The 22,831-nt window shown below is 38.4% G+C and overlaps 5 protein-coding genes and 1 pseudogene across 5 annotated transcripts in view; 1 reads left to right on the forward strand and 5 right to left on the reverse strand.

Annotated features, from left to right (window-relative positions):
• LOC120206012 (U-box domain-containing protein 17-like) lies at positions 1-7,332 on the reverse strand. The gene is made up of 2 exons (XM_039205760.1): positions 7,328-7,332; positions 1-2,280 (listed from the first exon to the last, which is right to left on the reverse strand). Exon 2 carries the CDS (start codon positions 2,243-2,245, stop codon positions 95-97), a length of 2,151 nt encoding a protein of 716 aa, XP_039061691.1. The 5' UTR covers positions 2,246-2,280; positions 7,328-7,332; the 3' UTR covers positions 1-94.
• On the reverse strand, positions 4,091-8,934 carry LOC120206018 (annotated as a pseudogene).
• LOC120206016 (probable WRKY transcription factor 65) overlaps positions 7,558-22,831 on the reverse strand; it is a 21,115-nt gene continuing 5,841 nt past the window's right edge. Inside the window, exons 5-6 of the mRNA XM_039205763.1 lie at positions 22,504-22,509; positions 7,558-7,570 (exon numbers count right to left, since the gene is read on the reverse strand). The gene's annotated coding sequence lies outside the window, so the exon portion shown is untranslated. The remainder of the gene's footprint in view (positions 7,571-22,503; positions 22,510-22,831) is intronic.
• Positions 11,570-22,831, reverse strand: part of LOC120206011 (probable alpha,alpha-trehalose-phosphate synthase [UDP-forming] 7) — a 20,555-nt gene continuing 9,293 nt past the window's right edge. Inside the window, exons 2-5 of the mRNA XM_039205759.1 lie at positions 15,468-15,470; positions 12,847-14,887; positions 12,482-12,755; positions 11,570-12,317 (exon numbers count right to left, since the gene is read on the reverse strand). Coding sequence (XP_039061690.1) covers positions 12,006-12,317; positions 12,482-12,755; positions 12,847-14,834 — 2,574 coding nt within the window. The 5' untranslated portion in view covers positions 14,835-14,887; positions 15,468-15,470 and the 3' untranslated portion in view covers positions 11,570-12,005. The remainder of the gene's footprint in view (positions 12,318-12,481; positions 12,756-12,846; positions 14,888-15,467; positions 15,471-22,831) is intronic.
• Positions 17,429-20,007, reverse strand: LOC120205865 (FBD-associated F-box protein At4g10400-like). Its single transcript, XM_039205644.1, has 6 exons — positions 19,183-20,007; positions 18,956-19,111; positions 18,558-18,798; positions 18,169-18,289; positions 17,819-18,041; positions 17,429-17,500 (listed from the first exon to the last, which is right to left on the reverse strand). Exons 1-6 carry the CDS (start codon positions 20,005-20,007, stop codon positions 17,429-17,431), a joined length of 1,638 nt encoding a protein of 545 aa, XP_039061575.1.
• Positions 20,448-21,602, forward strand: LOC120205867 (FBD-associated F-box protein At4g10400-like). Its single transcript, XM_039205645.1, has 4 exons — positions 20,448-20,478; positions 20,738-21,228; positions 21,285-21,440; positions 21,501-21,602. Exons 1-4 carry the CDS (start codon positions 20,448-20,450, stop codon positions 21,600-21,602), a joined length of 780 nt encoding a protein of 259 aa, XP_039061576.1.

Genomic DNA, 22,831 nt, shown 5'->3' on the forward strand with positions numbered 1-22,831 from the left:
TTTCTGTAAACTTTTCTTCTTCTTCAATATCTGGAATTTAAATGAATGAATCTGTGAAATGTATTTGCCAACAAAAATGGGAACTAATGAGTTGTTACAATACCGAAATCGACATAGGGACTGACACATCGCCCGGTAAACTTGAATTGTTCGTATTTGAGTTGTCTGCAAATGCATATCCGACACCCAATCCTCCGAAATGTAAAGATGCATACTCGTACCTCTGGAACACTCTAGCAAGTGATGCAGCCTTTCTTCTTGCTCGCTTTGTACCGGTAAACAATAGCGCCTGAAGTAAACCAGCCAACGCTGGGGCTTTGAGCACTCTTTTAGTTGTGGTGGCCCCACCGGTGCGGCAAAACTCGAGCAATGCTGCAACAGCGTTCTCTTTTCCTCTTGGTGTTCCGCATCGCATCATTTCTATTAACCCTGCCACTGCAGTTTCTTCCTTCCCCACAGCTTCGGCTCCGATTGGCTGCCCGACAATGAAGGCCAATGCACCTGCTGCTTCCTCCGCCACCCCTTCATTTTGTAAAGCTCTGACGAGTGCTGTAATTGCTCCAGCCTCTATCATGCTCTCACAATTGTCTGTGAGAGTCGCCAGATTAAATAAAGCGGTCACTGCATCCTTCCTCCCTCTGGGTGTCCCCACTCTCAACAACTCTGCTAAGGCTTCGACTGCTCCTCCCTGATCCGCTATTTTCTTCTTATAGTTGTGAACTGCAGAGAGGCTGAACAATGTTGCAGCAGCGTTTTGCCTGGCCTCCGTTGTGAGCCCGAGCCTCAAGACTTCAACAATCGATCCTAGACAACCATCCTCATCCATAATTCGACTTTTGTTCTTCTCATAAATGGATAAGTTCAGCAATGCAGTAACAGAATTCACTTGAGCAATAGGGTTCGAGGACGACAACAACTTTTGTAAGTGCGTTATCGCCCCAGCCTCTGCAATAAAAGCGCGAATCTCCTTTCCTGTTTTAGCCAGCAAGCGAATTTCACGAGCAGCTACAGTCTGAGCTCCCTGAGATCCATTAGCTAGTTGCTGAATAAGAAGTGTTGCTGTTGCTCTATTGGCTTCAGTTGCTGCTTTGATTGGCAAAGCTGCAGCAAAAGATTCAGCAGATGCATCTGTGATTTCCGGAGGATCGTACGGAAGACCATGAGCAGTACACCACTGCGTGATCAAATTCCTCAAAGCCCGATTAGGAACAAGGCGATTATGGACGAGCATTTGCCCCGTTTTCGGACAAGTACAATGCCCTTCCACCATCCACCGACCTATTGAAATCCGATCATAAGTCTGCCCTGTCGAAATTATCACTGGGTCTCTCATCAAGCCCAACGATATTGGGCAACAAAAGTCTTTCGGAACAGTTGAAAACGTATCGGCAATCACCCGAGTAATCAAGCCTTTTCTCGGTTTCTTCCTATTCCCCAAAGAGAACTGCAACTCATCTTCCTCGAAACCGAATAACAAAAACCTACAATATCTGGTTATTGCAACAAATCCATTAAGCACAGAAACCGTAGGTTCGATATCTCCCCCGTGATTAACAATCTGCTCCTCCAAAAACTCAATTTCAGACCTGCAACTTTTGGCATCCTTAATCCCCAATCTCTCCACAAAGAACAGCCTCAATTCAACATGATTCGGTACCCTCCCATGCTCAAATTCATCAAGAAATGAAAAGAATCTAAGCCTTAAATTCTCATCACTTTTATCAACAATCAGTTTTGCTTTCCTAGCCTGTTTCTGCAATAGCTCAACTTGTTCCCTAACATCATCACTCAAATTAACTTCATTTATTGGAAAAACATCCAAAAGGGTCGAAATTTCTCGGTTCAAATCATGGAAATGACCTGAAATCGAGTGGTTTTGAAACAGAAGCCATAACTTACTGGATTGAGAGCAATAATCAAGCAGTATCTTGGACCTATACAGCAACAAATAGAGCTCCTTGAAGCACAATACGGCTGTCGAAGGCCGGTTCGACATGGACCCTGAACTCGAATCCCTCAAATACTCCAAAAGAAGAACAACAACTTCAACCTTTCGAATCAAGGATCGAGAATTTCTTCGTTGAAAGAAGAAAACATTGTTGGAAAAGCAAGAAACAAGCTCGGAGGAGAGATTTGCAAGGGTTCGAACGAGGGATACTCCGGTTAAGTCAACGGGGGCCAAGAAAGCCTCTAGAGACGGCGACCTTCGCCTCCTTAGAGAAGAGAAAATAGCAGCTGATGCCATTGTCGATAACCCCAAAGATGAATTTCTAAAACCAACTGTTGGCTATAGCTATAACACAGAATTAGATCTGCAACAAACAAAGGAAATGGAAAAATAAAGAGTACCCAAGAATCTCAGCGTTATGCTATAGTCCTTGGATCGTTGGCTTAATCTTCAAAGGATTCTTCGAATATAGATGACAGCAAAGATTGGTTTTTCACACACAAAAAGATAGCTTTTTTATACAAGTGAGATGGGAAGATAAAAATGGGGATTCTTTTCCAAGAGTGGAATCCGCGTTTAGCAAAAAGAAAAACTTTTGTTGATCTTGCTTTCCTAGCTAGTGTAAGAATTTCCATGGAGTTGCTGTGAAAAACAAATGGTGTGTGGCTTTGACCGATGATAATCAATATTTATATGTTCATACCAAACAGAAATGGATATCTAAATGCATCCAGCTTTGGTTAACTCTATCCTTTTCTGGTTTGTTTGTAAAACCAGATATTGTTAACCTGTAAAGGACGGCCCCTTTTTTGGGGATTTTCAAGAGTGATTATGTCACTTTGTCTGATTAGTATATGAGATAGAGATGGATATCAATTCAGATTTGACAGATTTTTATTTAATTTAATTTTAATAATATTAATTTTATTGAATTTAAATTTAGGATACAAGTTCTCTCATCCTGTCACTTCCTCACTATAATTTTTTTGATAGTGAGACACATCCAGGGATTAAAATTTAAAAAATTACTAAATTCAGGGATTAATATTTGTTTTACCCATTCCCACAAAATTATCAGTTGATCTGGAGCCAGTCCAACACTCAAAACATACGGAAAGCCAACCAAAACAAACAGATTAAAGAAGGGCAGAAAATGTCTTAAAATCTGACAAAAACTGTGTTTAGACATTGGAGATTTGCCACGTGTTACTCTATGGACACAACTGGCTCAATCCTCTCGTCGGTCGAATCACACGCCTCCACGTCACATCGTTCTCCACACGTCGGAAGGACACGTGTCTCCTTCATCTTCGTCAAATTATTGTTGTCGGCTACGATTAGGCCACGTGTTTTGAGCTTGGTCAACTCACTCTATTGAAAGTTAAAGAAATATTTGCACAAAAAATAAAAATATTCTAAATTTAAATATATCTTGACCATTAATTTGTTTATTTATACATTGTTATATAAAAAAAGAACAATATCAATATTTGGACCAAAATATCTCAATTAGAGCCCACAGATCGTCACATGATTTTGATAAATATATTTAATGTTAAAAAATTGTTAGTGTATAACGTTTTCCATTAAAACAATATGTCCAAATTATAATTGACATTAATTTTATATTATTTATAAAATAATATTATATTATTTAATTTGTTACGTGTGAACTATGAACTTGAATGATGGAAAAATCGTTCAACGCGAGCGACATTTAAGTTTTGTTTGGTTAGGTGAAAAAAATAATTTCGAGATTTTTTATATTGAATCAAATTACAAATTAAAATTCCACTTGTATTAAATTAAAATTACACGATTTTTGAAGGGACTAAATGGAAATTATACCATTTTTGGAACAAATAACCTTGATAACTGCTCCTCCTTGCTAGTGTAGTGGCAGAGTTTGAAGATTAAAGTGTGCTACTTTCTATAAAACCAGGATCACACTTTGGATGTCAAGAACACAACTTGGAGAGTCCGGGTTCAAATCTTACCATCTGCGGCTTCGGTCCGGGTTTATTCCGGTGAGTTGTCGAGATGTATTCCAGATCCGGTTCGGGATGAAAGTGGAAGAAAGCCTAATAGCATTAATGATTGCATAAACTAAAAGTATGGTTTTGCACTAATCTAGTTGCCTGCCTACATTTTCCTCATTGGAAAGAACTTGTAATTTATTCTAAGGAGAAAAGAATTTGACAGATTTGAACTTACCTTGTGAACTGGCAAGAAAATAGCTAATTACAACTGTAACTATGAATTCAATCAACTCATGCACCAAATCTTCAAAGGCATCCGGAATTTTCGTTTGTCTACCTCTACCTAGGAGATGTAGACGAATGACATTTTCCGCATGAGATGATCTTCAATAATGAATGCGATCTTTGTGTCCGAATTTTCAAGTGCGAGAGCTGTGGGACGTAAGCAGACTAACGATCACGCATTTTTCATTGGGATGATGCTAGATTAAGTAGGTTAAACAAATTACCTTCCGACGAGTTACTCTTGATGCTTTCCAGCAAAGCAAGCTTTTCTACCTAGGTTCCAATCTCCTGAAATGTACAGATACGAAGTTAATTCTTAGTTGAAGATGATAAAACAACGGATTTGTGCTTCACGGCAACTCCACCACAAAAAATAAAAAGCTGACATAATTGGAGAAATCATAATTGCACCAGATGTACACATACAGGTTCTCCTGTTTGAGTTTTTCAGCGATGGAAACTGCTTTGTGCTTTGACCACCCGTTCCGTTGTGTGCATCCTTCTGCCTGTTGAATTACATGTGCGAGGGACACCTTGCTCCTAACAATGCTCCGACTATGACTTAGTTCCCCGGGTTTCTGTCTTCTTGAGGTAGATGCCAACGTTGGTTTCCTATAAGCCGTAGCATCGGTCAGCGTTAAACTTCTTCTGTTGGATTCTAAGCTATCAGTGTGTTTGTTATCCTTGGCTTGTATTGGAGAAGCTGGTATTTCAACAATTTCACCCCCAGCATCAAGAGATTCGCCATGCAAGGTTGTGAGCCAACCCCGGCCATATGCATCCTATTTCCAGAATTGGACTCTGGATCCATGACCACCTGAGATGGACCACCCTCGGAAGCTGGTAAGCAAAGAAGCCCGTGAAAGACAGCTCCACCATCTTTCTTCACTTCACATCTAATTTCAATTGTCACAGACGAACCTAGAACAGACTCGAATGCTTGTAAAATATGCCCCATAAATTTCTCCGCCTTAGATTTTGTCATACGTGAACTGAACATCAACTGTACAGTTGGAGCTGAAGGAAAAGAACACTCGATTAAAAGGAGAAGAAATACACCACCCGTAGAGAGTTAGACTCTTAGTTCCGACGACAAAGGTTCAAATTCTGGTAACGATCAACTAACAAAAGAAAAAATATATAAACATATATACAAAGCATCAGTCAAGCAACCATCATTTCAAGTAAAATTATCATACCATTTCGTTCTTGTAAATAAAGGGGGGGAAAGAATGAATTTTTGAGTAATTATTATGTATATGTGGATGTGGAGCATGAAGCTACAATCTAGATGGGAAAGAACAATTGAAATAAACTTTTGGAACATCTTATTCTAGCTCGACCATAAACTTCAATAAACTTCATAAATCACTAAAATCTGTGTTACGGCTTCAGGTTTGCTAAAGTTTCTTCAACATAGTAATTTAGAAAAGTAACTGGCAACGATTCTCATCTAAAAGTATGTTGTAGCTGTATGATCAAGGCATGCAAAGATGAGCATGATGCACAGTAGGATATACCTGCACCAAAACTGACAGAGAGCAGCTTTCCTTCTTGATATAAGAACTCTTGCAGACAACTAAATTGAATCTTCTCGAGCACCTGCAACCAAATTTCTTCAAGTCCCTTACAGTTTTTGACCAAATTCTGCTTCCCGGGTACACAATGTCTCTTCTTATCATAGTGTACACCATTAGTTATACCCGTTTCGAAATCCCCTAAACTTCCAGCATGGAGATTTTACAACCAAGAATTTTTCAGCAAGCCTCGAGAGCCATTACGGAACTCATCTCTTCTATCCGTGTTGCTTTGAGGCAATGGGCTATGATGAGAACTAGTGCCGGCGGAAGACATAGGGAATATATACTGCTGATCAGGAGCAAGCTGAAGCAAAGCAGCAGTTAGCCATGTTAGTTTGTCACTTGACATCCTCAGTTGTTTTTCTTCCTCGGATAATCTTTTCAAAGCTTGGCGTAGTTTCTCCATATCTTCTTTGGACACTGGATAGCATACACCGAGTAAGATTCACAAATATGAAACTTCAATGGGAGCATATATACAACTACTACCAAAGTTCAAGAGGAAATGAATTATTTAGAATTAAAAGGCAGAAGATTAATTTTTCCTTTTAGACTCACATGGCCGTTGCCGAAAGAATTTCCTCCTATGCCTTTCTTTAATGAAATCATAACTGCCAGCAAGAATGTCAGTAATCACTGTAGCAAGGTGTGACATCAAAGCTAAAGGCACCACACCAGTTTCCATTATCACCCTCAAACTCTTTACAGTGTTTACGGTGTCCGCGGACAATGCAAGATCGAGAAGATCGACCAGCTTTTCATCAGAGATAAGCCCAACCTGTGAATCAGACCCAAAATATTACTATAGGTTATAGAAATACTAGTGCGTGCATGGTGTTATGAGTTATTATACTATAGGTTATAAAACTCACCAGTTCCTGAATCAGAAGAACCGAGATTTTTTGCCCGAGCAAACTGAGCTGCTCGAGTGTCGTCTCTGTATCCCTCAGTGATCCATCAGATCGAGAGACAATCAGTTTAAGCGCGCCTTTATCAATTTCGATATCTTCTCTGGATGCAATCCACTGCAAAGTATTAATGATATCTGCATTCTTCCGTTTGGGGAAGAAAAATTTCGAGCACCTGGACACGATTATATGAGGCAAAATATCAAGACATGAACTGACAAGAATAAAAACCACACGCTTGGGCACTCGATCAATGACCTTTGATATGGCACTCCAACAATCAGGGGACAAAGTATCACAATCATCAAATATAAAACCCCTGTACTGAGAAGGTAGCTGAGAGACGATCATATTATCCAGTAGGTCCATGATACTGTCGAAGTCGAAATTACTTACAGGACCAACTTCCCAAATATTTCGACTCTTACCTATATCATGTGAAATACAAGAATCGCAAAAGCCACACGGTTTAGGTTCTTCAAGTGATTGACAGTTCATAGCTCTGGCAAATATCCGAGCACATGAAGTTTTCCCCGTTCCATGAGGTCCATAAAAGACATAAAGGAACCCAATCTTCCTTTTCATAACAGCATTAGAAAGGGCTTGTGATACCAAGTTTTGTCCAACAAGGTCTTTAAAAGTTCTAGGCATGTATTTTTGTGTTATGTTTTGGTGCTTGTCACGGAGGTTCCTGCCTGGTCTGCATTGTTCACCGAATCTAGCTTCGGAAGCAAGGTCGGAATCAACATTGTGCTTCAATAAATTATCAGAAAATATACATAGCTCCCCTGAATAGTCATTTACCCAACGAGGATTCTCAGCGCTGTCCAGAGATCCAGATGCCTCGATTAGAAGAGGCAGCGCCTCCGCCTCAGATTTTGCAGATGAGCTTGATGGATCAGATTCCACAGGCATATCAAGAGCATTTCTTCCATGGGAACCTGCTCGACCTTTCCTTAATCTAGAATCCGATAGACCACAAGAAAAGCTCCTCCCTGCTATGTCAAGGAAAGTTTTACCCCGGTTGTGAATTCTTGACCAATTAAAAGGGATCCCACACCCATTTCTAGGAGCCCTAGTGACATTTCGTTCATATTCATCTTCTTCATCTTCCGTACCACACTATTGATGCAAAAAATCATGAGCAAATGAATTAGAAGCCACTGACAACTCATTTTGACCTCCAACCTCTCTAGAGGAAGGAGCAGCCTGAGCTCTTCTCGTTCCTTGAAACTTGCGCCTTCTCCCCCTGTTTAGTCCACTGGAATGACCACGGATGGCGACTTCAGGTTCCACACGAGTTTTCCCTGGTCGAATATGCCTTCCAAAAAGGTTAGCATTTGAAGATGCTACATCATCATTGTCTAGGGGGAGGTCATTCAATTGCTCAGACAAAGTTCTGACCTGAATACCTTGTGCTTGCTCCCCCTTTAATTTTCTACTCTTTCTATTTTTCAGTCCGGAATTACCGGAGATTGCATCAGGAGGCAAACTACTACCATCTTGTTCCATTACAGGCTCCTTGGTTTCACCAATAAGATCAGCCCTATTACTTCTCCTACCAGATTCTTCTCTCCTAATTCTTCTACCATCTCTAGCTCCACTCTTATTACTACGATCACTAGTCGCAGGCACTCCTTTGTTGACCCCACTAGCTTCAACCATTGCAACTCTTGAAGCTGCAAAATCATCTAAAGGTGGCGAGCTTACCGACAGCCTCCTTCCATCTGTCTTCTCCTCGACGCCCAAAGATCTTCTCCCCTCCCGGGCAAGTATCCTTACGACCCTTCTTGTAAAGCAAATCAACAACAGACGGCGAATGCCAAGAGGGAGGACTAGCAGAAGGGTCCCTGAGGGAGCGTGACCGTTGAAGGACAATAAGGTCCCTCATAAACGACCGGTCAGCCAACATAGGGCTGTTCTTATGCATATGGTTCTTCAAGTGGATACAATTAGTCAAGTGAATGTGGTTTCGAAGATGATCGCTAACCTTACCGTTCGCATCCTTGAGTACCCTATCTCCAACACCCCTGGTCATGATCAAAGCATTAATTTGTTCCACTGCAGAATCTCATTTAGCCTAAACATGCATACTAAAAACAGATCGCATTTTCATCACTCTCATTGATTATGGCTATTCCCATCGATTATTCCGCAAAACTGTCTTGAAAACCGAACTTGAAGCTCTGTCAGTCTTTTCCTCGAAAACAAAGCATTCATTTTCAAGGCACAGCAAACCCTCTAAGCTAGCCATCGTGTATTCAACGACATAGGCCTACAAGCATCAAACTGAGGTAAGCAACATAAATACCCAAGAAATCCAAGAATTCAAGCTTGAAAACCCAGAGGTTGAAGGCACAGAACAAACAACTTTTCAAACATGCAAAAATCAAATCATGGAATCAAACAAACAGAAAGGACAAAAGCAAACTCAATAGTTCAAATTTCATAGCTTTAGATTCCTCAAAGTTGTAGCCTTTTTTGAAAGAAATGGACACTAGAGAGGGAAGAAAGGAGAGAGCCGGAGGCTAAAAATCCATGGTTTTCAACGTCCAAAAAAAGTTAAAGGGAGGAAGAAGATGAAAGAAAGAAAGAAAGAAAGAGGTTATTTTCAACTGCATTAACCTGATAAATCCCAAAAAGCAAAAACAAACCGTTGCCTTCATTAAGAACCAATAGATCTCTCTTACTGTTTCGTCACCGCACTTCACATGTTGTTCCACAAAGCTGGCCCCTGGCTCTATCTTACAAGAGACAGAAACTGAGTCTCATTTATTTTTGTTTTCCCTCGAGACAGAGAGAGTACTTTAATTGAAACCAAAAGGAGGGGTGATCTTTTTCAAGTGTTTGTGTAAAAATTATTTCTTTAGCTTAGATTAGATCTGTTAACGATAGTAACAGAGAGACATCTCTTGAAACAGGACATGGTACCAATGAGGCGGTTTTGTCCGTTTGTTTTCAGCTTGTAAACTCATTTTTTGTGCAGATTTAAGGGTTAATTTCATCATAAGTCCTCAAACACTCAGGTTTTAGATTTGATCCTAGATTTTAAATGTGTTAATTGAGTCCCTAAAGTATCATTATCTCATCAACTGGGTCCTTGGTTCGGAGGCTAAAGCTATACATTTTATTTTAAAATAAATTAAATTATTAAATTTTAGGAGAGCTAAAATTGAAATTATAATTAATGTTACGTTTTTTTTAATAATCTAATGCGATTTCAAGTTAATATATGTTCAGAACTTTCTTAACCAATTGACAACGTACACATCTTGCAAATAGAGTTGTTTGAACTCAAGACCTTCAGGGATAAATAATAATATTCATTTTTACTACTAAAGTCACTTGATAAGTTCACGTTTTTATTTTTATTTCGATACTTTGCTGTCGAATTTAATCATTTGCTAAATGAAAATAGTGATGTGACATGATATGAGTTTTAATCTCCAATAATTACACATACTGTCAAATTAATTTTTATTCAAAATAATTTAATAAATTATTAAAATTAACGATGTAATATCAAAATAAAAACAAAACATAAATATTAAATATAATTTTTAAAATATAAATAATCAAAATATAAATGTCAAGAAAGAAATGCCGACGTTATCGTCATTGAAATATTGGGTGGATTTTGCAGAGCAGTATTAATTCAGAGACGGACAGAGTACATTGTTCTTTGGCTTGAAGCGAACACAATTCCTGCGTAACAGCGACGTCCCATTCCAAAATGTTGGGGACTCTTTGTTTTTGCGTAAGCACATCATATATTTTGTCATTCTCAGATACCTCTGTACAAATTTAAATAAATCTAAATACATAAAAAATTATAAAGATAATAAAACTTGGAAGAATGGAATGTTCATTTTTTGGGAACTTGAACCAGAGGAAGCTTGTTATCAATGGTGGGTTTCCAGATACGGCTTTTTTTCCCAGTTTATGCAGAGATGGGAAGAAGATTTTGGCTATTGCGTTGCTTGGGGTTTACGATGAGTGAACAAGTTTCAGTCTTTCAGGTGAAGAAGGATTGTAGATTCTCCGACGTTTATATGGAATATGTCAGTGAAGAATCACTCTATTGCGACGAAATTATCAGCAACGAAAACGTTGATTTTAGAGTTTGTTTCACGGTGGTTCCGGGGTTCAAGATCGGTAAAACTGTGATCCAAAGCCAAGTTTACTTATCTCCGGTGATTACTTCGGTGAGTTTAAAAGCATAGTAACTTCGCCATTAAATGGAACATGTAGAGATAATGTCATCCACGCTCGGACTGGTACAAGCGCCGCCCGTAGGGAGGTAAGTGCTGTTGTCAAGTGGGTTTAACTTCAGTTTCCACTCGAGAACTGCAATTATCTTCCATGATACGGAGACAGACAAAGCGGAGCATGAAGTGGCACTTGAACTTTGGTCTGTGAGCAGCGGCAACAGCATGTGGACTCATGGCCCGAGGAGATAGTGGAGCAGCAGCTAGGTTTTGGCCTTAAGGAGGAAAGGACAGTGGTCTTTTTTTCTTGGTATTTTTAGATTAGGTTTATAATATATTTATATAGGAGGAAAAAGAATATAGTAGTAGTAGTTGTGGAATACTGTTTTTGTAAATGTTAACTTGTCGAAAAGAAATCAAAGACAATATTTGCAAGTTGCATTGGGATAAATAATTTTCAACTCAAGTTTGCCTTTTCCATGATGCATGCATACGTGCATAATTCATACAGACATGTACATGCATGTATATATACATTTATGCATGCATGTGTGAATATAATTCACATACATCCACTTTTGAAGTTAAAGACTTGAGAACTAGATGGTAGAAAAACCAGTGTAAAAAGTTTACATATTCAATGAAGCAGATGGATCCAATAGAAAAGAAAGGCACTCAAATATATAAATTTGACATTTGGATATGTTCATTCAACAGGATGACCTTTTCAACCAGCTGAGGGAAACCTGCTATACCAGAAAGAACAATTTATATATTTTTTTGGGTGAAATCAATGATATACTATACTAATCAGGCTGTACTGCAATTCAATACACACATCCTTTATGTTACCCTCATGTTAGTCACTGCACAAAGGAGACTCCAAAGCACATGCATGTGATTGTAAGGAGTTTTTCCGTGGTTTTTTCTTTCAGTTTCCTGTCGTGTCTCTATGAATCAAACCATGGCAATGGCTTTCTTCCTCATCCATGTCTGGATGTCAGCAGGTCACACATCGATAGGTCAACCATGACATTCTTCCTGACTGGCCAAAACGGATAACAGGCCCCAAGTTCAATGTTAAAGTGGAGTATGTTTCAAATGGAGCTTTCTGATCCAGTATCTGATAAGGAATCGGGGTCTGAAGCTTCTGCCAAAGCTTTTAGCATGTTTATGACCTCCGCCGGGTCGTCCAAATAATACTTGGCTTTGCTAGGCTTCTGGCCAACCGTGCAGGCAAAAACAGATGTGTTTGAGGAGAGAACACCGCTGGAAATTGCACCACTGATAATCTCAAACATCTCCTCATCGGATCTGTCGTCGCCTATGCAGAGAACAAAATCAGCCTGCTTTCCCTTCTCGGTCATGGCTGTGAAGATCTTCTCGGCGACCACACCTTTACTGACTCCCTAAAGAAACAGTAAACGGTTGTTTCAATATCATGCATTAGTATAAACAACAATGATAATGTCATTAGATCACCTACTAACGTATTCATGATCATTAGAACAAGAAATGGATTCAATCAGTTTGCAACAATTCGAAACTAGAAAATCAAGCCGAGGTAAAATACCTGTGGTTTCACTTCAACAATATACTGGCCACTTTTAACAGACACAGGTTCATTTGCTAACACACTCTCGAGATGGTCTAACATCTCCTTCGCCTGGCTAGATCCGAAACCCAGGTCGGCGTCTCGATGATGCCAGACCAAGGCACTCTCCTTGGTTTCAATATTCGAGCCATCAGTGGCCTCTGTATACAATTTCATAACAGGCTCGGCTATTTGCTTCCACCCGAATTCACTGTTCTGTCCACAAATTTCCCACTCGTCATTAGCAGACCACCTGAAATATCAACAACTTCAAAGTAAGTCCACATATTGAAGAAGCACTAAACGGAATCAAATGCGAAAAGAAAAAAAGAAAAACAGCATACCTCATGAAATAACCATGTTCAGCTGCAATTCCCAGTTTCTTACATGGAGAAAACCACTTGCTTAAACTTTCTCTTCCTCTTCCACTTACAACAAAGACTGTATTCTTGGTATCATTAGAAAGCGAATTTACGATAGAGATAACCTCTGCACTTGGTGTCTTGTTATGTGACGTTTGGGGCATTACCGTTCCATCATAGTCCAATAGTATAGCCCTGTTTTTGGACCTTAGATAAACAGATACAGTGTGATCAATAGACAACTTTCTGAAGTTGGGATCGAGGGCTACCACTCTGAATCCAAAGCTCAAACCGATCCCCCAACAACGTCTTCTGAAATGATCTTTACATGTCCTTTCCATATCTTGGAAGAAGCTTCGTGACCAGAATGCTACATCATGTGAGCTAACATACCTATAATGCTTCTCATGGCGTAACTGCTTCTCACCGTCAGCCATGGAGATTGCCTCGTTCATTGCCTCTGCAGTTGATTCAATGTTCCAAGGATTTACCCGAATTGCGCCACTGAGCGAAGGAGAGCAGCCGATGAACTCCGATACAACTAGCATGCTCTTCATAGGTCCATTTGATTCTGAGGAAGATTCTGATTCAGACACTCCCTGCCGGCACACAATGTACTCATAAGGAGTAAGATTCATTCCATCCCTCACAGCAGTGACTACAGCACACTCAGCTATAGTGTAATACGCAAACCTTTCACAGAGGGATACCGGTCTATCAATTAAGACAATCGGTTCATAACCAGGCTGACCAAAATTCTCGTTTATTCTCTTGCAGCTCTCCTGTATTTCAGCCTGTATCTCCTCAAGATCTTTCCCTCTACCCCTAGCCGGGTTTGTAATCTGTACCAGAACTGCTCTTCCCTGCCACTTCGGATGCTGTTTCAGCATCTGCTCCATTGCCAACAGCTTCATGTTGATACCCTTAAAGACGTCCATGTCATCAACTCCGAGCAATACGGTCTTTCCTTCAAACTGTTGTTTAAGCTCAGCTACTCTCCACTCCTTATCCGCAAGACTCAATACAGACCTAATCTGCCCCATGTGGATCCCAGCAGGCATGATCTTTATCCCAATCGTCCTTCCATAGTACTCCAATCCGATGTAACCCCTCTTCGATTGATACTCTAAACCCAACATTCGACTACAACAAGACAGAAAATGCCGAGCATAATCAAAAGTATGAAAACCAATGAGGTCAGAATTCAATAGTGCCTTCAATATCTCTTCCCTTACAGGTAAGGTCCTATATATCTCGGACGAAGGGAACGGGATATGTAGAAAAAAACCCATTCTCAATCTATTAAACCTTCTCCTCAAGAATGTCGGCAGTACCATCAAATGATAGTCATGTATCCAAATATAATCATCTTCAGGGTTTATAACCTCGATCACCCTTTGAGAGAAGATCTTGTTCGCAGCAACATACGCCTCCCATAAAGATCTATCAAACCTGCCTCCGTGATTGGCAGAAAAAGGAAGCATGTAATGGAAAAGCGGCCACAAATGCTGCTTGCAGAAACCATGATAGAACTTTGTCAAAATGTCCGGCGGCAGAAAAGCCGGGACACACTTGAATTTATCCAACAAAAGCTGTGAAACATCATCTTGTTCAATAGGGTCGACATCAACCTTCAAAGAACCAACATACAAAACCTCCATTTCTTCTGGCAAACCATCTTTCAACTGTAACAACAAAGAATCGTCGTCCCAACTAAAACTCCACCCTTTATTATCGGGCCTCCGCTTAGCTTTAACCGGGAGTTGATTAGCTACAATAATAATTCTATCTTGAATAGCCGACGACGGCGCATCTGAGGTAACACTATTAGCATGATCATCATCGAGCTCCGAAATAACCCCGGGAACAGTCATTACACGCGGCAGCCGCTTCTTTTCACGAGGCTGACCCATCACCGGGAAATTACCGGACGCTAGATCTAAAAGATTGGTATACGACCTCGACATCATCTTTACCGACTTCTTTAGATACTAACCTCAACAAGAATCAATCAACAAAGATCCTAAAACTATAAAAACAAAGACCCCTCGAGATTTTTTTTGTTCAACTTCCAAAAACACTCTTTTAATTTGACATGATCTGCATTGAGTATCAACAAAGATGTCATCTTTACATGAATCACATAAATCATATAAATCCATGAATAAATAAGATCCAAGAAGAACACCGAAACTAATATCATAATCAAAATTACACTAAAAAGATGAACTTTTTTTCAACTAGATGAATCCAAAACAATGGTAGTAAATTGAACTTTGAAACTACACTTACCCCTTCCCAGCACAAAGTTGGTGTTTTTTAATGACCCTTTCGATGCAAATATGAAAATTTTTAGGGTTTGTTTCTGGTCCTCTCTTTATCTCAAAGAGCCGCATTAACAACCCCTTTTTTTCTTTCCTCCTTTATATTATACAAAGTATTGGAATATAAAAAAACAAGAGGATAAGGCCGGCCAGCAGACAACCCAGTAATGCCAGCTGGCATTGTTGAGTTTTTCACATCACGCGCCCTTTCTCTCTACGACCGAGGTATCTGCTTACGTGTCAGACAGTCGTATTACCACGTGTCTCTTTCAGTGCTACCCTCTTCGGCCCCACGCTTCGTCTTCCGAGAAAAGTATCCTAACCACTTTTGTTTCGACACGTAGGAAGTACCTTACGTGGCGCTGAATCATTGGATAAAGACTTGGATTACTCTGTGGTACGCCGTAGTACCCGAACGAACCCCCGGTTCCCTTACCGTTTTCACGACATCGCCACGTAATACGGACAAGAGTGTTTTTGCGGATGAGGTGGAGTACGTGATAACGTGGAAATAATTGACGTCACTGGTGAAGTCATGGTGATGAGGTGGCGAGACATGATTGGAGGACCTATTTTTCTCGATTTAACGCTGCGATTGGCTTATGATCTTTGGGGCCGGAAACAAGGTTTCTTTTCTGGCCTTTTTATCTTGATATGAAATGTCATTTCCACCCTTATGGAGTTTGCCACTTAGTGTGTCTATAGGGATTGAAATTTGGAATTAAATGAGAAAGTAGGGGTTAGAATTGAAATTACACGAAAAATGTGGGGTTTATAAAAATTTAATGTAGGTGTGACCAGACACCAAAGAAGCTGGTTAGGATCAGACCAAATTAGTGGTTCTTTTGTTTTGTTGAATATGATGTCTTTTAGCCATTTACCCAATTCTCCCTTGACATGTTTGGGGAATGGAAGCAAAATAATAAGAAGGGGGATGGAAGCAAAATAATAAGAAGGGAAATTGAATAATTCATGGTTTTATTATAGTTCCAATCCCTATACTTTTTACATGTTCAAAATTCAACCCTATTTCTAATTCCATAATTATGTTCTTACTACTGTTTTTATTTACATGTTTATGATTTAGTCATCAAACTATATTTTTTAATAAAATCATACCTAACGTCATCTTTTGTTTTTATTTTTATCATTTATCCAGCCTTAGGTTTAAACATTTTTATTTGTTTATTCAACTTTTTTTTCAAGTGTAATATTAGATACGTGTGTGAATGTCTTTTTAAATGCCAGCTATCTAATCTAATAAAAAATAAGTCACATTAAAATTCGAGGGATTAAGTTTTCTTATTAGTCCGAGATAATTACAATACAGTATTTGTTAGAAATATCCTCAATCATGTGATAAGAAACATTCAAAACACTCTTATAAATGCCGTGCTTGAATCCAAGATCTCTAAAAATAATAATCATCTTTTAATCACCAAAGTCGTTTAATTCGTACGAGAGGTTAAATTTTAAACGTAGATAGGAAAGTGGAAATAAATATGCGTTTGAGCGAGGGAAAATCCAATTTCAACATTTCACTTTCTTTTCATTGCCAAATTTTAATTTATGTAATTTAATTAGATGGAGCATATCCCTTTGTTCAGGACCACCTACCAAACTAATTTGAATGACCCAACATTTTAAAGTAAAGCCCACCTGACAAAATTTGGTCACGGTACTTAAATCCATTATTATTTTGCTTAAACGATAATCAAAATAATCTTTATTATAATGATAAATTAAGCAAGCAAGGCATTGCATTTTCCAAGAAAAAACAAGAAACCTAAGAACAAAATGCGTGTAAAAGCCAACTATGTGAACGTTCATCAATGGCGACAACATGACCATATTACAGCAGTAAAAGACATACATGAAAATGAAAAAAAAAACGAAACGAAACGACAAAACACTAATCTAGGCCTTGTGAATGTGGTTTTCGTGCTTTATGATTTCAACAAGAAAAATTGGTGATTTGAAGGCATTAATGATGACTTGTGTGCCATCTAGATTCCTGGAGCGGCGTCCGCAAGCAACAACATTATAATTAATGCTTTATTTTCTGATGTGAGTTAAACAATATCGATTTCTTTTGATTGATTGTTCTTTTACTTTATGTTATTCGGACCGAGTCTAAACATCTAATATGAATATAATTAGATTTTTTAGGTCACTTTTCTTTATTTATATATCTTTAGTCCGTTTATACTTTATCCGAAAGATCATAAGAAAAGTTGATGCTATACTCCAACGGACAGGGCATGGGGTTGGCCATCGATGATATACATCCCAAGGTCAAATTCATTTGCTAGCTATATTCATAACTTCAAAACAAATCTCAATTCGTTTGTGAATCAAGGTGCAATATTACAACAATGAATTTATTATTATTTCTAAAATTTATTGCTCGTTGTATATCTGACGTTTGTAATCCAACGGTTAGGATAATTGCCTTTCAAATAATAGATTCATGTTTGACTCTCGATAAACGAATTTTTATCTCTTGAACTTTTGAAGAGTTTTGTTTAAGAAGAAATTATAGAGTCCAAAAATAATGTTGTAAACAAATAGTGTGTGTATATTGTCACGGGCCGCGAACTTGTGATCAAGATCGGCCCACACCAGATTACCCATAGAGCTACAACCAGCACAAGGCAGACTGCCTCCACCATGGGGCCGAGACGAACACCCACCAGGACACCCATAGGAGCGGGACAGACGCGTCGCACAAGGCTAAGGACGCCCGCCCCAGTCTGCCCGCAAGCAAGACCTATGCACGTCAAGGACTGCCTAGGACCGAGGCCACTGCACACCAGGGGTCGCCTAGACCGCACGGACTTGTTAGCCGACAATCTAGTCCCGTTAGAATATATTATAGATTCAAAGGTGTGGTCGTTTTTAATTAATATAATGTTGCTTTATATGAAGAGGAAGTTCCGGAGTCTGCACCATGAAAATGCTTTAATGGCCCACAAATCACATTCCACCATGAACTATATATATTTCCTTCATCAGTTGGATGATACTATTTCCAATCTTCTCATCCGGAACCGTCTCTGCAATTCGAAAAACGCATTCGAGCGAGAGGGAAACCACCGCTGCTGCTCGAAACATGCTCTCAGTTTATGTCAAAAAGCCTTGAACAACGCCTTCCAGTCCAAGCCATTGGGGCAATATCATGCCCATTTTGGCCAACCATATGATTCAACTGTTCTACTTGTAGGCGTCACAGGTTCTTTGGTTGAACTTCATTTTTCTTTATGTACTAGTAGTTTATTTAGAAACTATGCATAGAAAATGCGAAAAAGAAAAAGGGCTTTAATATATATAATCAATTTTACATCCTAAATTGATAAAATTCAATTTTACATTGAGCAGAAGCTCTTGGTTCTTTCAAGATCCTTGCCTCTGTTTCTTCATTTATTTCCCCAGTGTTGTAACAGTGTCCTATCATCAGCTTCTTCAATACCAATGCATTCTTCAAGAAATATTTCACAACTCCCATCTCTCTTCTTCCATCAAATCCACCGATTTTAACTGTGTCAAGCTTCTTGTATAAAACGTTTGGTAACAAATTTGTCTGCAAATTATCATAGCAATATTGATATTCCTGTAATAAGTAGTAAAAGTATGAGTTAGATCAATATAAAAGTATCATAGGTTAAACCAAATTCGAGTCAAATCTACGTATAATATTAACATTCATATACAATTGTATGAACTTAACCTAAAATATAGAACACCAAAATCTATATCCATGGACGTACCTTTTCGAGAACCAAAGAGATCAAATTAGGTGAATGTGCCAATAAGAGAGACAAAGCTCGAGGGTCATACAAATTATCACTAGCTTTAACCTCAAGATGCTTCAAATTTGGCCAAAATACCGGTCCATCCACATAATTACTGTTGTAAATTTCATTCTGCAACACCATACATTAAATTAAAATCTGCAAAATTAGATATAAACATTAAATCAACTTTTGAGACTTACCCTACTCGTGAATAACATCATCTGCTGTACTATACCAGAGATTGAGTTCAAAAGATCAAAGGTGACTTGAGAATTGTGTTCATGGGTTTTAAGATCAATAATGCTTGCAGAAGCCAGGGATGATACACGGTTTGAATCACCATCTTCATGTATCCCACTAGGTTTAAGTTGGTATTTTATTTGTAGTTTATTGATCATAACCGTGGGTGTGTATATGCCAGATAGAACATAGCAACGTTCAATGTTAAAAGTTTCAAACCGAGGGCAGCCGGAGAGAAGCTTGTTCAATGTGTTACCGCCAACAATGGAAATCGATTTAAGTCGGAGGGTCTTAAGACATGGGAAGAACACTCGAGTATCGGTCGGAATTTCGTTGATATAGATTCCACCAGACAACCTTATACTTGTAAGTTTTTTACATGAAAAGATAATAGGAGATAAATCAACAAGATACCCCTCACCTAGATAAATATCCAACACTTGAAGATTAGAACAGCTTGCGGCTGTAGCAGAATCGATACACTTAGAAATCAGAGACTCCTTGCATGGAAGACTGATACACCAAAGACGAAACTTCCGGATGGTTGCCAAATTTTTATGAAACTTCAAGCCATTTTCAATGAGTTTTTCGAAGATACGTTTTGAATGATGATTGTCCCAAAAATCAAAAGTGGGGACTGACCTCCATAAGTACCGATATCTTGAGGATAGAGAGCTTAATCTTATGGATTGATGAGATTCAAGAAAAGAAAAAATGTGGCAGAGAATCTCATCAGGCAAATCGCTCATCCTGTCAACTTTTGCGGCAGCCTCAGCATTGGCCATTGTTGATGAAGGTTGCTAGGTATGACTTAGAGAGGTGGTTAGATTATATATATATATATATATATATATATATATATATATATATATATATACTGTGGAGAAGATTATATCTGTATTAGTTTAGAACTTAGACTTTTAAAAAATATTATTGAGAAAGTTGGAGTATTCGACAAGGTTAAGGAGTCTTCTTTTAATATAATTTATTTATTTTAATTAAGGATAAAAAAACCACGTAGAAAAGGTTTTTATATAATTATATTAAAAAAAATCATTGGCAAAGACTCCTAAACCTTGTGGAACGCTTAAGATGAACTTTTTTTAAAATATTGTTTAAAATTTTAATTCTAAACTAATACAAATAAAATCGTCTCAAGGATATATATATATATATATATCTAACCCTACCTCTCTAGGTCATAGCTAGCTAACCTTCATCAACAATGGCCAAAGCTGAGGCTGCAGCCGCTGAAGGTGAAGAGAGAACCGTTGATAGGATGAGCGATTTTCCTGATGAGCTTCTATGCCACATTTTTTCTTTTCTTGAATCTCATCAATCCATAAGATTAAACTCTCTATCCTCGAGATATCGGTTCTTATGGAGGTCAGTCCCCAGTTTTGATTTTTCGAACATTTATCATCCAAAACGTAGCTTTGAAAAAATCATTGAAAATGCCCTGAAGTTCCATGAAAACTTGTCAATCATCCGAAAAATTCTTCTTTGCTATACCAGTCTTCCAAGATGCAAATATTCACCTAGCCGAGACCTGGTATTTTGTTAATTTATCTCCTACTCTCTTTTCATGTCGAAAACTTACAAGTTTAAGATTGTCTGGTGGAATCAATATCGACGAAATTCCGACGGATACTCGATTGTTCTTCCCATGTCTTAAGACCCTCCAACTTAAATCGATTTCCATTGTTGGCGGTAATACGTTGAACAAGCTTCTCTCCGGCTGCCCTCGGTTTGAAACTTTTAATATTGAACGTTGCTATGTTCTATCTGACATATCCACACCCACGGTTATGATCGATAAACTACACATAAAATACCAAATTAAACCTAGTGGGATACATGAAGATGGTGATTCAAATCGTGTATCATCCCTGGGCTTTGCATTCATTTCTGATGAGACAACCCGTGATTACAACGCTCAAGTCACCTTTGATCTTTTGAACTCAATCTCTGGTATAGTACAGCAGATGATGTTATTCACGATCAGGGTAAGTCCCAAAATTTGATTTAATGTTTATATCTAATTTTACGTATGATGTTGCAGAATGAAATTTACAAAAATAATTACGTGAATGGACCGGTACTTTGGCCAAATCTGGCGTATCTTGTGGTTAAAGCTAGTAATAATTTGTATGACGCTCAAGCTTTGTCTCTCTTATTGGCACATTCACCTAATTTGATCTCTTTATTTCTCGAAAAGGTACGTCCATGATTATAAATCTTAGTGGTAACTTTACGTGAATGTTAATATTATTATTAGAGTACTCGACTTGAATTTGTGAAATACTTCTTGAAGAATGCATTGGTTTTGAAGAAGTTGCTCAAAGGACACTATTTTCATACCAAGAAATTGAACGAGTAAATGAGATGATAATACAAGTACCTCTAGGTATGTTGCAAGTGTAAGCCGCATTGTGGTCCATTTTATAAATAAAACAGTACCATTAACTAACCCTATTTCAATGTCAAGGCAATCAAAAAGGTAAAGAAATTATATTTATAGATCTACCTTTTCGAGAACCGAAGAAATTAAATTAGGTGAATGTCCCAATAAGAGAGACAGAACTTGAGAGTCATACAAACACAGATTAGCTTTCACCAGGAGGTGTATCAAATTTTGCCAAAGTATCATTCCATTTACATCATGATTCTTGTAAATTTCATCCTGTAATTCACATCATACACGAAGTTAAATATGATATATAAACTTTGAACTTAAATGTGTTAATCAAATATGATAATACACGATTCGAATCACCATCTCCATCTATCCTACTAGGTTTAATGTAGTATTGTATGCATAGTTTCTTGATGGTAATCGTGGGTGTGGGTATGTCAGATAGAAGATAGTAACTTTCAATATCAAAAATTTAAAACCGATGGCAGCCGGAGAGGGGCTTGTTCAACGTGCTACCACCGACTATGGAAATAGATTCAAGTCGTAGGATCTCAAGACATAGGAGAACACAAGAGAGTCGGTCGAAATTTAGCCATTAACGATTCCACCGGAAAATCTTATACGTAAGTTTTCGACATGAAAGATATTTAAAACCGAGAGGCTTGTTGAACTTTAATGTGTTAATAATATATGATAATACACGATTCGAATCACCATCTCCATCTATCCTACTAGGTTTAATGTTGTATGTATAGTTTCTTGATGGTAATCGTGGGTGTGGGTATGTCAGATAGAACATAGCAACTTTCGATATCAAACATTTAAAACCTAGGGCAGCCAGAGAGAGGCTTGTTCAACGTGCTACCACCGACTATGGAAATAGATTCAAGTCGTAGGATCTTAAGACATAGGAAGAACACAAGAGTGTCGGTCGAAATTTAGCCATTAACGATTCCACCGGAAAATATTATACAAGTTTTTGACATAAAAGATAGTAGGAGATAAGTCAACAAGAAATCCCGTGACTAGATTAATATCCAACCTTTCAAGATTAGAACAACTAATATTTGATGAGGAGACGACCAAAAGGGTGCGATAGTTTTATTTATTTATAATTTTAACAAGAACAAGAAGTTGACTTTCAATAAAAGTAATAACAAATGTACACACTTCAATAATAAAGCGAATCTTGA

Source organism: Hibiscus syriacus, unplaced genomic scaffold, assembly GCF_006381635.1.
Source record: "Hibiscus syriacus cultivar Baekdansim isolate YM2019G1 unplaced genomic scaffold, ASM638163v2 tig00013285_pilon, whole genome shotgun sequence".
NCBI lineage: Eukaryota > Viridiplantae > Streptophyta > Magnoliopsida > Malvales > Malvaceae > Hibiscus > Hibiscus syriacus.